This window comes from Danio aesculapii, chromosome 8 (genome assembly GCF_903798145.1).
Source record: "Danio aesculapii chromosome 8, fDanAes4.1, whole genome shotgun sequence".
NCBI classification, from domain to species: Eukaryota; Metazoa; Chordata; class Actinopteri; order Cypriniformes; family Danionidae; genus Danio; species Danio aesculapii.
Genome location: NC_079442.1, coordinates 9,008,061 through 9,026,331, shown reverse-complemented (window position 1 = coordinate 9,026,331; position 18,271 = coordinate 9,008,061). Strand labels below are relative to the sequence as shown.

Sequence of the window (18,271 nt, the reverse complement as noted above, 5' to 3'; positions counted from 1 at the left end):
TTAATAAATATATGGGTTTAATAAATCTGTTTTGTTTAAATGCACCAAAATACATACATACTTAAATAGTTTTTATTTTGTCTGAATGATACGTTTTTTTGTTTGTTTTTTTTTTGTACAAGAAAAAAAATAGATAATATAAATTTTTTATTGTTTTCCTCATCATAAAAGCACATACAGTTGAAGTCAGAATTATTAGCCCCCCTTTGAATTTTTTCTTCATTTTTAAATATTTCCCAAATGATGTTTAACAGAGCAAGGAAACTTTCACAGTATGTCTGATAATATTTTTTCTTCTGGAAAAAGTTTTATTGGTTTTATTTCGGCTAGAATAAAAGCAGTTTTAAATTTTTGAAAATCCATTTTAGGGTCAAAATTATTAGCCCCTTTAAAAAAAAAAATTCTATAGTCTACAGAACAAATCATCGTTATACAATAACTTGCCTAATTACCCTGTCCTGCCTAGTTAACCTAATTAACCTAGTTAAGCTGTTAAATGTCACTTTAAGCTGTATAGAGGAGTCTTGAAAAATATCTAGTCAAATATTACTTACTGTCATCATGGCAAAAAATAAAATAAATCAGTAATTAGAAATGAGTAATTAAAACTATTATGTTTAGAAATGTAATGAAAAAATCTTCTCTCTATTAAACAGAAACTAGGGGAAAACATAAACAGGAGGGCTAAAAAATTCAGGGGGTTTAATAATTCTGACTTCAACTGTATTTCTACAAACACTGATATTTACAAATCCTAACCAGGCATATTTAAAGCTATTAAATCCTATAACAAGCACCAACTAAGCATGGGACGATAACCATTTTCAAGGTATACCGCGGTTTGGAAAAGTCAAGGTTTTTAAACTGACAAAATTTTCTGCAATACCGTTCCTAAGGTATGTTGAAGATCTTTTATTTAGTTTTTTTTTTGTTTTGTTTTGTTTGTTTTTTAGGACAACAGTATCTCCAGCAGAAAAGATATCAAAATCTGAGTTTTGGAAACAAATTAAGACAGCAGCAGTCAATGATTCATTTGAATTATTCAGCCTGACATGTTTACTGCTCCAAAATGTTTTAAATGTTTCTTAAAATAAAATATATTGTGTTCAAAAGGAAAAAAGTTTTAGTTTTTAAAAAGAATATATTTTAGAGCAGTGATCACAATACCATGAAACCCTGATATTTTTATCCAAGGTTATCATACAGTGAGAATCTTATACCGGCCCATGCCTAGCTCCAACTGTAAACACTACATACTACGTAGGTAAAAAAAAAAAACTCTGCATCATCTGCACTCTGCAACATTCTCCCAACAGGAATTGACTGTATTTGATATCATACTAGAAAATGAGGGATGAAATCAAGACAGAGAAAATACAAAATATTTACGTTTGGAGTCCTTCACACTTTGCAAGGCAGACTGCAGTCTCTCCAGCATGGCTTGAATATGTGTGTGTGTGTGTGTGTGGAGAGGCAGGGTCCCGATCCCGGATCACACTCCGTTTAAATCCCAACACATGTGAGAGCGATCACGCGGAAAGGTCATGGTGAGAAAAAAACCAATGGAGGGCATAAACAAACAAACAAGTGAAGAAAACAAAACAAAATGAGCCTCTGTGTAGAGGTGCGAGCGAGCCGCTTACTGTAGTGGGTTCATTTTCCTTTGGCATCTGGAGTCGGTGAATGAGAGAGAGAGAGAGAGAGAGAGAGAGAGAGAGAGGGAGGGATGGAGGAGTGGACAGGCAGAGAAAAGGAGGGAATAAAGACAGAGAGATGGAGATAAGAGGAGGGGCGATAAGAGAGCGAACGAGAAGAACGATTTAATCCTAGGACCACTGCAGAGTGGGGGGTGTGTCGATCAGAGAGAGAGAGAGAGAGAGAGAGAGAGACCTACATGCACATACGTGTGTAATCTGACTTTGGCAAGTGCTGATGCATGCTAGTCATGCCAATAAAAAAAGCATTTGCGTGATTGAGTTTAATGCTATCAGTGCAGTGAGCATATGACAACACCGCTCAACTGCTGAATAATGAATGTTTCATGTGATATTAAAGGCATCATTCACTTAATTTTTTCCAAAATGTATTTAACTTGTATCATTTTAAACCCGTTTTTCTCTTCTGCAGATTACAAAATGATTAGAAATGTATTATAGTTTAAAATACACTGTATATTTGAATGTTTTTTAGCAATATACTATAAATTTGATTCCATGTAATGTGCTTGAATAGGGACTTTATTTAGATCCAGTCACACTTTACAATAAGGTTTCATTAGTTAATGTATTTACTAACATAAACTAAGTATGAATTATACTTGTAGAGCATTTATTAATCATAATTTAACATTTGCTAACGCATTATTAAAATCTAAATTCATGTTTGTTAACATTAGTTAATGCACTGTGAGAACAAACAAGAAGCAACTGCATTTTTATTAACTAAGGTTAACTAACATGAACAATTACAGTAATAAATATATTGTTCATTGTTTGTTTATGTTAGTAAATGCATTAACTAACATTAGTTAATACAACATTGTTCTAAAGTGTAACCAGAATTCAGAGTTATGTTACCTATGATTTATTTCATATATACAGTTGAAGTTTAAGTTATTTTTTTTCCTAATTTCTGTTTATTGGAGAGATTTTTTCAACACATTTCTAAACCTAATAGTTTTAATAACTCATTTCTAATAAATGATTTATTTGATCTTTGCCATGATGACAGTAGATAATATTTGACTAGATATTTTTCAAGACACTTTTATACAGCTTAAAGTGACATTTAAAGGTTTAACTAGGTTAATTAGGTTAACTAGGCAGGTTAGGATAATTAGGCAAGTTATTGTATAACGATGGTTTGTTCTGTAGACTATCGAAAAAATATATAGCTTAAAGGGGCTAATAATTTTGACCTTAAAATGGGTTTTAAAAAAATGTAAAAATAAAATAAAATAAAATAAAATAAATAAGACTTTCTCCAGAAGAAAAAATATTATCAGACATACTGTGAAAATTTCTTGCTCTGTTAAGCATCATTTGGGTAATATTTAAAAAAGAAAAAAATCTAAGGGAGCTAATAATTCTGACTTCAACTGTAAATATTGAATTTTTTTGCTCATTTTTATTCTCAGTCATGTACAACAGAGTGTTGTGTTATTTAGTTCTTGTATTATAGTAGTGTCATACGTGTTACCCCTGATGTGAAGTGAAACACTGGTATAACCTATGTTTACAACACAATTTAAACTGCAAATCCAATTTTATTAATTCAAGTAGATTAGTAAATAAATAAATAAACATATATTTTTCACTTAATCAAATAGTAAAATATAAGTCATAAAAATACAGTAAAATAAACTCTTTATTGTTTACAGTGAGAAAAGCTTTTACTGTGAATTTCAACCAGATTTTTAACTAAATGAATAGAATATTTTGTGTAATTTAGCCAATATTCTAGATTTGCTGAGCCATAACGATGAAATGAAAACATCAACATTTAATTTTTTTTCACTATTAAACGTACTTAATTTGACTAAATCAGTTGATGACGTACAACGAAACACTTGACACTTCAAGGTATGGACCACTTTTATGCAGACTTTTGGTTCTTTTGTTTTTTCTTTTAGGACGTGACTGCCTAAATCCCTATTTTACCTCTATTGTATGGAAATGAGTACTGTAGTAAATAAGCATCTGTAAGCAGCAATTAATGGGCTAAACATAAAGGTAAAATAAGGAGCTGAGCAGGGCATAGGGGTAACAATGAGTAAAAAAAATAGGACGGCTTTAGTCAAAATGGCTGAAAAAAAGAATAATACATCAATTTATTCATTTTCATTTCGGCTTAGTCCCTTTATTAATCAGGAGTCACAACAGCGGAATGAACCGCCAACTTATCCAGCATATGTTTTATGCAGCAGGTGCCATTCCAGCTGCAACCCATCACTGGGAAACATCCATACACACCCATACACTACGGACAATTTAGCTTATCCAATTCACCTAAACCAAATGTTTTTGGACTTGAGGGGGAAACCAGAGCACCCGGAGGAAACCCACGCGAACACACGGAGAACATGCAAACTCCACACAGAAATGCCAACTGACCCAGCAGGAGCTCAAATCAGCGACCTTCTTGCTGTGAGGCGATTGTGCTACCCATTGTGCCATCGTGCTGCCCAAGAATTATATACTTATTATAATTTAAGAGTTTTGACCAGTCAGAGTAGGTGTTACTAAATTGATGTGTTGGGGACAATGAGTATTTTTACATGAGACTCAAGCAATCAAAATATTTACCTTGATTTGAAGGTAAGAATAAGAAAATACTATGATAAAGGCATTTACTGTAGTAGTTTTTGAAATATTTACTTCATGCTCCTATTTTATATGTTATATAACATATACTTGATTGTGCTTGTCCAGAATTGTACATGTTCATGTAAGGTCATACTGTACTGTGCATGGCTTTAGCATAAACCAATTATGACCACTAGATTTTTCCATTACAGTATATACAGATTTTGTCTAGTATTTACAGTAAATGCATTAACCTGCATACAGCAAAGACGAAAATCAATCACAATCTCAGATCTTGTCTTAAAGAAATATAAAAAACATGTTTGAAAATGCGGATGAAAATCTTTTTCTCACACCATATTCTTGCATTTCTGCATCACTGCCAATGGATAAACTATTTATTAACAATGTGGTTTACTTGTTTTGCACGTATTAGAACACATATTAGATTTGGTGTCATTATATGAAAGATTTGCAAAGATACAGCCTCAGGATCAGATACAGTTTGCATCATGCAACTAATGTCAGCACTGAAGTAAATACAGAGCTGTTTGCCTGCATGTTGTAAAAACATTCTTGTATCTTTTATAGTCCTTTGTTGGAAATCAGACTAAGGAAGAGTTCAAAAATGTAAAAAAATAATAAAGAAAAGTTGGACAGGAAGTTAAGATGATTATGATATAACTAGTATGCAAGGACCCAGCATGCACAGGAGGTCAACATGATGTCAGATTGAGGTTGTACCCCAATGTTGTGGGACGTTGCATTATGTTTGGAAATGAAAATCGGGTTGACGTCAATGCCAGCCTGATCTCACGAGAAAACGTAAGTATTTTACGTTTTGACAGTTTAGTGGCTAATTCGTACGAATTTTTACGAGTTCAGTTGTTCGAAATTGTACGATTTTAAAAAGGAGGCGTGGCACCTAACCCCACCCCTAAACCCAACCGTCATTGGCGGATGAGCAAATCGTACTAAATTGTACGAATTAGATCGTACGAATTCATACGAATTAGCCACTAAATCAAAAAGTTACGAACTGCCGTGAGATTGTGTTGTCAATGTCCAATGTCAGACAGACATTACATTTTGGTTACTTTCCAATGCAACCTAAAAACAACCAAATATCAACTTCTAATGTTGTTACAGCTTGACAATGTGTGGACTTTACCAGTATGACCATATCAACCATTGGACTTTGGTTGCCATACCCAACAAATAAGTGTCAGTATTTGACGTCAATATGATGTTGGTTTAAGATGTTGGCTTGACGGTGGATTTTGGCCACATTACAACACAACCTAAAATCAACAAAATATGAAATTCACATTATTTCACATTGTTATTGGACATCAAAATAAGATTGTCCTTAGTGACCTAAATCTAACCTACAGTAATATTAATGTCTTATGACGTTGTGTGTCTGCCAGGGAATCTATAAACAATCATATGGCAAAATATTCAGAAATTGTGATATATATCAAATACTTTTGGGACACCACCCAAAAATATATTATTAAATGTACCTGTCATTTTTTTAGCACAAGGTGGTGGTGTCCCAAAAATGTTTAAGGCAGAATGGTGAGTTTCTATTGAAACATTATTATGTTCATAAAATATTGCACTGGCACCCATACTGGCCAAAAATAAACTAATCAGGTATCATTTAGCTTGGTGTCTTGCTCCAAATATAAAGTAACATGCCCCTAGATTTTGGGTTAGACAACTACGAAGTTATAAATACTTTTATTATCTCTTGATTAAATAGAAGAGAGTTGAAATCTTGTGTAGAGAACCTCATGTCATGGGTGTCACAACACCAAACAAGCTTGAAAAACAAGGTTTCAACAAGCAACACTTTCCGTATTCGGTGTGAAAGCTGCTGCACTGTGACTATGACAGGAGGAAGAGTGAAACCAGCATGCTGAACACTGTTTCAGCTCATATTTTCAGACATTTTTTTCCTAATTCAGCTGAAAACCGTACAGTAAATACTGTTTTCAGACAATAAGTTTGGGTGGCTGAACAAAAATCCCTAAAAATAAAAATAAGAGAAAATTTGAACTGTTGGTAGTGCTAGAAGGATTGAAATACATACTACAAATTTGCTGTGAAGAGTGTTCAGACTGTCCTTGATCAAAAAAATTTATTTCTTAGGGTTTTGTCTAATTTCTAATCCAAATATCAAAATATTCTTAAATCATAAGCATTTTTCTAGACAAGTAAACCATAATGTTTTCAGAACAAATGTCACAAATTTGTGAGCTTTTGCCAAAACAAAACAAGTAAAATAATCTGCCAATAATGAAAACCAGATTATTTTGCTTATTGTATTGGCAAATTATTTTGCTTGTTATAAAGAAAAACTCAATTAGTCTTGACATATTATTTCTAAAAACGAGATAGTATTTTTTACTTGCCCAGAAAATGCTTCTTGATTTAGAAATTTTTAGATATTTGGACTAGAAACAAGACAAAAACTCTTAGCAATAAAATCATTTTTGCAGTGTATAATAAGAACACTGGAGATTACAATAGGTAACCCTAAGCACTGTCAGTAAAATGAAAATAAATAACTAAAAATGGAGGTTTGTAAAATCATGTCAGTGTCCCTTTAAGAGATCCACTGGCATCCACACAACTAGGATAATCTCTATTATTGATTCATTGATCGTGTAACTCGTGTTTTGCTTTCTAACCCAATTCGTTCTCTCTTTATCAGTCTCTCAGTGTCTGACATCTCTTATATCTGCATCATCACTGATTTTTATGTAGCTCAATCATACAGTGTGTTTGATGGCATTTCACGCTCCCCTGCACAGCCATGCACAGAAACACAAACATCTCATTTTTTTCATCAGACGTCTCAGTCTCAAGACAGACTCTCTTTTATCTTCATACTGAGTCTTTCTATCCTCCAGCCATATGAGTACAAGTGTAGGCACAGAAATCAGCTTCTCAGTTTTGGATTTTAGGCATTTTGCTACATTTCTAGGAGTGGATTAGATATATCTGGATTAGTTATAAAAGCCAGACATGATTTTACATTGTGGACATGAGGACTAGCTTAACTACACTCAAAAAATGATCTTTGCTGCTTGTTTAAACTACTTATTTAAAATGAGCTGAATCAACACAAATGTTAAGTTTATACAAACACAATATTTTTTTACAGTATACAAACACAAATTAAGTAATAACCTCAAACCAAAATAACAATCAAAATCGTATAACTTTAACTTATAACTTTACATATATAAAGTATAAGCCTCACATTATATTTAAGGAGTTGAGATGCAAAAACCTCTGCCATCTGAACATTTCTTCTAAAATGAGCATTTTTCTCAGCCTCCAATGTTAATTTTTATTAAAGACAATGAAAATAACCTATCCTTTGACATAAAAGTGAAATTACTGAACCTCCACAAAGGAGTCTGAAAAAAAGTAAATTTTTAAAGACAATTTCTGATGGCAGTTAGAGGTTTTTGTGTCTTCATTTAGTCAATAAATCAAATAATTTACAACACAGTCTTAACGTAAACCTTTCGTTCTAACTCAAACTCTGAGGATGTGTAAAGAACACAGCACAAACTCTCCGAAAGATTATGAAATCGAGTCATACAGAAGAGAAACATCAGAGATATTGATATACACGGCAACAGCTGTGACATCGGGGACAGGCACGTTTTTAGATGCTCAAGCTCTTAGTGATGCCATGGCCTCGATAAAAAGCAAAGGAACACTGAGCAAAATGAGGTCATTGTGGGCTTAGGTAGGGGAGAGTGTGAGGGGGGAAAGGAGGGGTGGGTGTGTGTGAGTGTGTGTGAGTATCCGGGTCTGACTGCTGGCAGGCTTCACTATTGGCAGGCCTCTGTCTCACTGTCACTCAGTCACTTCATACAGCTGACACTAAAATAGCCCAATTATATGGACATAAATATACAACCTTTTAAATGTATAATATATTTATTATGTATTTTGTGTTATTTTGCATTCTTTTTCATTCTACAATTTAATCAAAATATTAAATAACAACAGTATGGTGTGTAATTTATTAGTGTCATTAGTTACTTTATTTAAATTACTTTTTTTAATGAAGCTAAAGGCCATGTTTGACTCAATTTTTGAGTCAATTTTTTATTAAAGTTTAATTTATTCATTCATTCATTTTCTTTAGTCCCTTTATTAATCCGGGGTCGCCACAGCGGAATTAACCGCCAACTTATCCAGCACATGTTTTACACAGTGGACAGTGATACTACGGACAAATTAGCCTACCCAATTCACCTGTACCGCATGTCTTTGGACTGTGGGGGAAACCCACGCGAACGCAGGGAGAACATGCAAACTCCACACAGAAACGTCAACTGACCCAGCCGAGACTCGAACCAGCGACCTTCTTGCTGTGAGGCGACAGCAGTACCTACTGCACCACTGCGTCACCCATGCTGAGATTTAATTCGTTTATTTTCCTTCGGCTTAGTCCCTTATTTATCAGGCACTATTCTGGCATTTTTTTTACTCATCGGATGCTTTTTCCAGCTGCAACCCAGTACTGGGAAATGCACAGATTTATAAGTATATTTTAAATAATACTGAATCAAGTATTCCTTGAGTAATTAAATTACTTTTCAGGGTCAGCGCAATAGCCTAGTGGTTAGCGTGTCGACATTTGGTACAGTAGCATGTCAAGGCGTCCCGAGTTCGAATCTCGGTTTGAGCACATTTCCCTTCCCTACTCCCCTCTCTCTCTCCACTTTGCTTCCTGTCTAAATACTGTCCTATCTAATAAAGGACAAAAATAAATATTTTTAATGAATTACTTTTCAGACATAGTATATAATTTTCAAAAACTTACAGAAATACAATTTAAATTAAAATAAAAATTGTTAAATACAATTTTAATGATGCAATTAGTAAATAACTACATTTTTTATGTCATTTACCCAACACTGCATTACATATTAATCCTTTATAATTGAATGATTCTGTAAAATTTTTGAAATAAGACTCTTAAACTCAAAACTATACTTCAGTTTTTACATACACACAGTGTCAAGAGTACAGTTTGTGTCATTTTAATGTCATTATCAGAAGAGTATACATTTGATTACATTTCAGTAGTCAACATTTGAAGAAGATCCAAAATGCTCTAAGACAAGAAAGAGAGTTTTAGGACAACTTTGAGGAAAGGTGATGATCTACTTCAAATGTTGACTCCTGTAAACACGTCTTTTAGTGACAAAGCAAATTTTGAGGTTAAAGGGCACTGAATAAAAATAAAAAGAGTCTCTTCTGATCCATTTATTGCATCTTTAATTGAATGAATAGAGAATTAATTGTATTTGATACTGTAACTTTATTCAATATGATTATTATGCGCTGCATATACGCATGTCTGAGCTCCAGCAGTCAGCGGGTGCTTTGAGCACAAAACCCCAGAGAGCAGTGCACGTTGGACAGTTTATCAAGGATGTACCGCTGGATAGCGTCTCACTATAGTTGTTAAACATGATATGTAATTAATCTTGTCTTTGGTCTTTTGAATCTATCAGGTAAGCTGTCACAGAGTCAGTACACTGCTTCAATCTTTCACTTTCACGCTTGTACACAGTACACGCAGTACTCAGATACTGTTGGTTGGTTGCTGTTGGTTGTGCACCTTTTTTACCAACCAAGTTTGTCAATGCCATTATAATGACACAGATCACTCTGCCTATTCATCCCAGTGTCCCGCGGAAAAAGTGACTGACAGGTGGTAATTTGAGTGTAACTGATGTTTATTTATTTAGGATTTGGTTATGGGTAAAACAAAGACCATGCGGGTCAGGTAGTTGAAACCGTAGGCTACAAATAATTAATTCGTTATGAATTTATTAATTATTCAGAAATAATTTATTCACAACGATGAATGCTATCGTCCATCGCAATATTTCACATTAGAAATTGTATGATGGCAAATTGGTCGACATCACCCAATCCTACTGTACACTAATTTAAATCTAAGTTAAAATCTTTGTTAATTAGTAAGATGTTAGATTACCCCCTTAGCAGTTTGCAATTTTATTATCACCCTTTTCCATCACATATTTTAGTAATCACACTATATTAGAAGTCATAAAGCTTAAATTAAAAATTCATGACATTACACCATTTTGAAATTTGAGCTTACCATGGAGTCACTAAACCATTTCAGGGTGCTCATTCTTTCATTGCTTCATATGATTTTATAATCAAACATTTTGTATAAGACAGCTAATATAACAGTAATATATTTGACAATAATAAAGCTAATTAATAATTAATCATTTATAACATACCTAATTAACATACCTAGTTAATTAATAGCATATCTTATTTATTTTTTTATTTTTAAACATTTATTTGTGATTATTTTCTCAAGCATTAACAAAACATTTTGTACAATCAAGGTTGTAATTTTCCCCCATTTTTGAACACTGCCGCCGAAATGAATTAGCAAACAAATAAAATTAAAATACACTTACAACAGGAATAGATAAAAATATAGCAAAATGGAAAATATTAATAATAATAATAAATAAATAAATAAATAAATAAAACGAATAAAATAATAATTAAAAAATAATAAGAAGAAAAATAAGAAAAAAATTTAATAAATAAATAGACCTTAAAATTAATTCAAATAAATCATTACCTACAGTACATGACAATACAAATCAATAATCTGATACATTTATAGTGGTCTTTTACATAAATATCAAACCAAACCATATTGGTGATCACAGTTTCTTTATATAAATCAGTTAAAGGAGAGAGTCTCCCTTTTTTCAAAATATGTGATCATAGGTTGCCGTGTCTCATACATTTTTTGCACAGATTCCTTTATTAAATACTCAATTTTCTCTAATTTCAAACATAAAATCAGATCACACATCCAAACATATCTTATTTTTTGTCTTTTTGCACTGTATTTGACAAGTGTCATTAATAGAGGTCATTGATTGTGTGTTCAAAGTACTTATGTAATATGAGTTAATTCCGTTTTTGGAGGGGACAACTTAATTGTTTTATGGTTCAATCCACTTAAATTTGTAAAAAAAAATGTGGTTAACAATCAATTTGTGGTGAAGAAAATGTGTGGAACTTTGCATTTTTACAGTGTACATACAAGCAGGGGCGGACTGGCCATAGGGAGCACTGGGACGTTTTCCAGTGGCCTGATGGTCTATCTGGCCTGCCACCGTGATTCTGGCCTGCCGCCTAACTAACAAACTAAACTGATCAAAACTTGTTGTTCAGTATAAAACTGCCAGTCAAAAGTCTGGAGTGAAAAGTCAAAAATATTGCTTTTTTTTTTAGAAATAATATGACAAAACTAAGTGCCATGTTCAGTATATACTGCAGGGAACACCTAGCTTCTAGGACTGCACTGAAGTACTTATACATTATTTCATAGTGTTGGTGCATTACAAATACTCACCTTTGACATTTTCCACATCCTGAGAGGCGATAACGAATCCAAATCCTTCACCTGGTTTCCTCTTCAGCTCCACCTCATAGCCCCGCAGCGCTGGGGGCTGCTCTTTCTCCTCTGTTTTCACTCTGGGACTGAGCACTGTCCCTCCATCCTCTGAGCTCATCCAATCCCGTGGCTCCAGTGTGAGAGTGACAGGTACAGAATCCAGGAAGCTGGTGCTCTGGACCAATGAAGAGCGCACAAGCGCTGGAGATGGCGGAGTCAGAGAGTTACGAGATAATGGCATGGAGTCAGTAAAAGGTACTTCAGAGTCAGAAGCGGAGCGAGGAGGGGGAGGAGTTAGCCTTCGCACAGAATTGGGCGAATTGGAGTAATTTGAGGGGCCTGCAAAAATAAGATGAACACAGTTATTCATATTTATACTACAGGGAGGTTGAATGCTTGATTCTGATTGGTTGATGAATATATTAAGGTGTGCAATTGTTTTAGATAAATGTAACAGAATGTGTACTTCACACAAGAGCAGGTGGAGGACAAAGGCCTGACAAATGGCTTGAACTTTCACATCTAAACAAGGTTTTTAGGTGTTCAACAGTTCATCGTCAATTATTCTGTACTTGTAATGGGCATGAAGGCACAAATTATGCAAAAATCACTTTTATAAAGGGTTTGAATACAGTTGTATGGCAATAGTTTGTGAATATAGACAGTCACTAATAGTAAACATTTCTTAATTCTGACATTCTGAAACATTTCTAAAAACATTTCTTAAATCAAACATGATAAAAAACAGTTATTAGAGTTTTCACCTGTTAAAGATAATGTCAGCAACTAGGAGGCATTATATATAACTTTTAGGATCCACAAATGAACACTGCAGTATCCATATAAAACCATATTCTAAGCTACTTCTTTTCACATTTTTACATTTTTCACAGAGACAACATGAAAGTGCTGTTTTAAATCTGCCACTATGCTGATGCACAAACATTTATAGCTCTGCCACTTTTGAAAAGTCTGAAAGGTCTGGGAGCACAATCTCATTTGAATTTAAAGCAACAGTAAAAAAATGGCACAGTTTGGATCAAACCCTAAAAGCGGCATGTTCAAAGAGTTATAAAAAAAACAATTTTGCGGTATTCTAAGCTGAAACTTCACATTCACACTCCAGGAACATCAGAGACTTCATCTAGTAAAAAAAGACATAATAGGTCCACTTTAAACTATAACAAAATGTTATGTGCCATGTTAGTTTTATTTTCCTCACTCTCCACTCTCCGTTTCTCACTCCACTCCTATTCCTATTGGTTCAGTTAACTATCCATCATTGTTATGACGATGCCAGTTCCACCAATCACCGGACGAACCGTGAGGATTTAAATGTATGACAGATCAGTGTGTGGTGTGCGCTCTGCCTTGGCGTAACTTTTCTGCTCCACACATTTGTGTTTTATTATGGTGATTTATTATCTCAGTTTGACTGTGGTAATTCGAGTTTACTTGTTAAACTTCGTTGGCTTTAAGTAACTGCTTTGATGGTTGTTGTGTAATTCTAAACTGAGCCTTATGACATTCGTATTAGGTTTGTTTAAGTTTAGCTTGTTTTTGTTAGATTAGTGTTTTGCCACATGAGTAATTTTGAATTTTGTAGTTTAATTAGTTTAGATCAGGTGTTGTTTATTTTTAGATTATTTCTTTTTGTCGCCTAGTTTAGACATTAGACTTAAGGATTGTTTTGTTTTGTTAGTTTTGTTTTTATTTGTTTTCATTTAAAAAGAATATTGTAAATGTTTATTTCTTTTTTCAATTATTATTGTTACATCTTTTGTTTAAACCATTGAGTAAAAAGCTTAAATTCAGAATCGATTCATGCCTCATCCTTGATCTGTCGCACACATTACATTTTGTCTCATCTAAATGTTACAGCATCCCTATTAAACATCATAAACATGATGTATTAATTAAACTATATTTTTTAAAAGTATATTGAGTGGGTTCCAAATTTGTAGACTTATGCTAAATTTTCCATTACATATCAGCTGCACAATTTCAATCTAAAGTAGAAAAAATATTATGATTTTGTGAATGTCAGTTTTTAAATGTAACAACACTAAATTAAAATACAATATTTCACTATTAACCCATGATTTTAATATATGATGTCATGTCATTTGAAGCCCATTATCTATCTATATTTATATATAAAAAACTTTTTCTATTAATAAGTGTCATAAAATGTATGTTTATATCTAATATCAGCCAATATATAATCATTAAATAATTATCAGCATTTAATTAAACTACACTGCTTTCAGAAGCATTGACTTGGTTGTACATAGAGAACAATGTCTTTATTCTAGGATTGTAAATAATCATATCTACATAAATAATGGGTAAATAATAACTCAAAGCTTTTACTGGGCACATGCGGCAGCATATGGGGTCTATCAATGGCCCTGGTGTGTACCTGTGTTATAAAGTAAAAATAAAATAAGAAATGCACTGTATTTCATCGTCAAATCTAAATTAAAAGTAAAAACAGTTTATATTCAATATCAAATGTAAATATTTTAGAAGGTTTTTTTAGAATTTATTTTCTAATGTGATCTCTCTCCCCAGGTGTGTGTGTATCTCACAAAAAAATGTATATTATATTTGAACTAATATACTGATATATGTAATCAGGGCTTGACATTAACACCCGCCAACCCGCCAAATGCGGGTAGATTTTAGCTGTGGCGGGTTAGACAGACACTCCCACTGGCCACTGTGTCTGGTTTGAAATCCTTTTTAAATTGTAGTTTTTCTAAAAGCAGGGTTCAACAATGGAGATGGCCCAATATTCGTGCAAACTTGATCTTACAATCGAGAAGCAGCACGACTGATAAAAATAACCATGTTCGCAGTGAATACCGAATGAGAGGATGATTGCTCGCACGCACAGGTGCGCTCCCATTTATTTGAGCAAAGCAACCGTGCCTAGAGGAAACGCCACTGGTGCGATCGGTTCTCTTTGAAATAGACTGGACAAAAAGTAATGATCGTGCTCCCACAGTCCTGCTGTGTTCAAGAGCTCAAAATTTAAAAAAATATATATCCTTTTGTAAGCAGCAGCGGTCACTGCCTTTGTTGTAATTATTTTTTGAACAGATTATTAACAGTCCTAACGTTAACCTTCTGTGCGTGATCATGCTTTCACAATCCCTCACAGTTTGTTTTTTACCTGCTTTCTTTTGCTTACAGCTATTTTTGTTAATATCGTTTAATTATAATTTTTTTTACAATAACATTGCTTTAATATAAGATTAACTCCCCATTTATGTGCAGTTAACTGGTGATCTGGGATAGATTAAGGTGCGTATTTTAGATACATGACAATAGTTCTTTTTTAAATGTCAATTTTTTTTGAAGAAAAGTTTTGTTGAACTAAAAAGCACAAGGATACAGCTATATTTAGCTTGTTTTGACACATTTAAAATGTGTGGCTGTGAAATAATTATTTATTTTTGATGTGGTTGGAGATAAAATTGGTAAATCCTTAATTTTGAGCCCTGAAAAGTCATGTGAAATAAAAACTGATTGCAATGAGACAACCTATTTGCACATGCACACTGAGCAAGCTAATACACAACACACACAAAAAGTGAAATGAATGAAGAGGCATGTGGACATAACGCAAAATCTAAATCAAGTAATTTTAGCATGTCAAAGTCAAATTTATGCATATAAAGTATATTTTCCCAACAACAAAATTATGGCTAGTGAAAATGGCAGGTGGCTAGTAATGTTGGAAATCTACTAGCCACAGTGGCTAGTCATCAAAAAAGTTAATGTCAAGCCCTGTATGTAATATATAAATACCTACTAATATCAGATCAAATTTGTTCATCAATATTGATGTAATGAAGCAAAAAAAAATTTAAATTCTAAATGATCACATATGACATCACAAATGTCCTTAATTTTGACTTAGTAAAAATGCAGAATCTAAAATATTTCTTATACAATTCACACAATAAAAACCAATTAAATCTTTTATTATGTACAGGTAAAAATGCAATAAATAAATAAATAAAATACATTAGCTTACCCCTGTAAACCAGCAGAATAACCTCTCCTTTTTTAGTGTGTTCTTGCAAAATCCTTTGGACCTTGAACACAAAACACACATTTGAACAAAATATGTACCCCATAACAAAAGTATCAACTTGTTCTCTCCTTCCCTACCTGTGCAAAGCTGAGACTCTGTACATCAGCTCCATTGATCTTCACAACAGCATCTCCAGACTGCAGCCCATTACACTGTCTGTGGTCCCAGACTTTCTTCACAAGGGTCTGTCTGCCTCCGTGCCCTCCTGCCGTCACACTGAACCCCATATTGCTGCCCCTCTCGCATTTAGCCAATGCAACAGGCACCAATTCTCCACCAGCCGCCATTCCTCCAACACCACTGCCTATGACGGCGCTCAGGGCTCCGGGTGAAGGAATGCTGCTGTTGGGGCTGCCGCTGCTGGCGCTGGCTGTCCCGTTGAAGGTGAAGTAAGGGCCGTCTGAATGGACGCTGCTTGGTGGGGTTAGCATTGAATTCTGAGGTTTACGTAAATGCGAGTAGCGTCTTCCACCTCCAGGGGAAAAGGAGACAGGACCTGGGCTTAGTTCAGTATGGGGTAGAGGTAATCGAGATATGGGCGGTGGAGTACTTGAGGAAAGGTCACTCTCTGAAGATTTGAAGGAGTGCAGGCGGAGAGGTGGCGGAGTGGAGAGAGAGTTGTTGTTGTGGTTACGGATAAACGAGGCCCTGTAAAGATAAAAAGAGAGAGAGTTGGCATGATGTGTCATGATCAGGGGTGGATAGACACATAATAAATATGTGGTAATGAACAATTTCTGTATTATGTGATTCACAAGTGTTTTTGGTTTATTTATGGTTGTGAATTGTATTATGAGATGTTGATCTCTGCTCTGTTGATTTTTGATGCTGAAAATTTTATTGACATTTTAGTAGTTTAAAATAATATAATAATATATAGAGAAATAAGTCTGTTAAATAACAGAAAATGTGCTGACAGTTTATTACAAGGTTTTTGTGTCGTATATGTTACAACAAACGAGACAATATATCCATTTAAACTATTACAAATGTTAATAAAAGTCACTTTGTCAAACATTTCAAGGTTCAAAGTTGCTGAAAGACTGATCAAGGTCCCATATTGCAACTCAAAATCATAAATAAACGAGGAATTATGAAAATATAAAAACATGAATCACAAAATACGGAAATCTGATAATTTATGGATATTTTTTACAGTGCATTATGTATTTAAAGAAGAAAATCTGTAACAAATTGGTAAGCTATGGAGTTAACATGGAAAAATAAGTGTTACTGCATTGAAACACTGTTATCATGTACAGTACACTCCTATATATGTAGATGTATGAGTCATTGAGGAACTTGCCTTTTGGGAAATGCCGTTCTAGTCTAATAACTTTGCAGAAACACATTGTATAGAACAAATGTGAGTCAAAAAAAAAAAAGCATTGCAAAGACAGCTACAAATATGCCTAATGTATTAATTTCTGCCTCATTCCATAAAAATAATCCATCTACCATGAGTAAAAGTTTATACATTGTAAGTGTATAAAAGTATATATTGTAAATATATATAGTGTAAAATGGCATGTTAGCATTTATCTTTATAGTAAGTTAAAATGATATTTATTCATAAAATGCAATTTAACAAATAAATCTAAATGTAAAATGTATAGAAAAAAAGTCAGTTATTCTCGCAATGCTGTATTTATTTGACTTTTTTTGCAGTATTCTAACAAGAAAACAAGAGGTGTATGACATCGATTGAAAACCTTTAGCATTACACAGCTTTTCAGCAGCAATAAATAATAAGTTTTCTGCCCAATTTCATGAAAAGAATGCACTCGGGTTTTTAAAATTCTGTTTCTAAAAAAAGAAAAGATATCTCCATCAAACTATTAAACCTATGTTTACTTTTTTCACTAATTTCTGTTAAATGGAGAGCAGACTTTTTCAAAACATTTCTACACATAATAGTTTTAATAACTCATTTCTAATTGATTTATTTTATCTTCATGATGACAAATAATATTATATAATAAATTTGACTAGATATTTTTCAAGACACTTCTATACAGCTTAAAGTGACATTTAAAGGTTTAACTAGGTTAATTAGGTTAACTAGGCAGGTTAGGGTAATTAGGCAAGTTATTGTATAACGATGGTTTGTTCTGTAGACTATCGAAAAAAAATATAGCTTAAAGGGGCTAATAATTTTGACCTTAAAATGGTTCATAAAAAATTTAAAACTGCTTTTATTCTAGCCGAAATAAAACAAATAAAAAAGAAAAAAATATTATCAGACATACTGTGAAAATTTCCTTGTTCTGTTAAACATAATTTGGGAAATATTTAAAAAAGAAAAAAATTCTAAGGGGGCTAATAATTCTGACTTCAACTGTAAATATTGAACTTTTT

The 18,271-nt window shown here is 33.4% G+C and overlaps 1 protein-coding gene across 1 annotated transcript in view; it reads right to left on the bottom strand.

The window, feature by feature from the left end:
* The window catches only part of LOC130233207 (membrane-associated guanylate kinase, WW and PDZ domain-containing protein 1), a 153,747-nt gene that overhangs the window by 40,888 nt on the left and 94,588 nt on the right, over positions 1–18,271 (bottom strand). The window contains exons 11-13 of the mRNA XM_056463135.1: positions 15,991–16,561; positions 15,854–15,914; positions 11,767–12,147 (exon numbers count right to left, since the gene is read on the bottom strand). Of these exons, the coding sequence (XP_056319110.1) occupies positions 11,767–12,147; positions 15,854–15,914; positions 15,991–16,561 (1,013 nt within the window). The remainder of the gene's footprint in view (positions 1–11,766; positions 12,148–15,853; positions 15,915–15,990; positions 16,562–18,271) is intronic.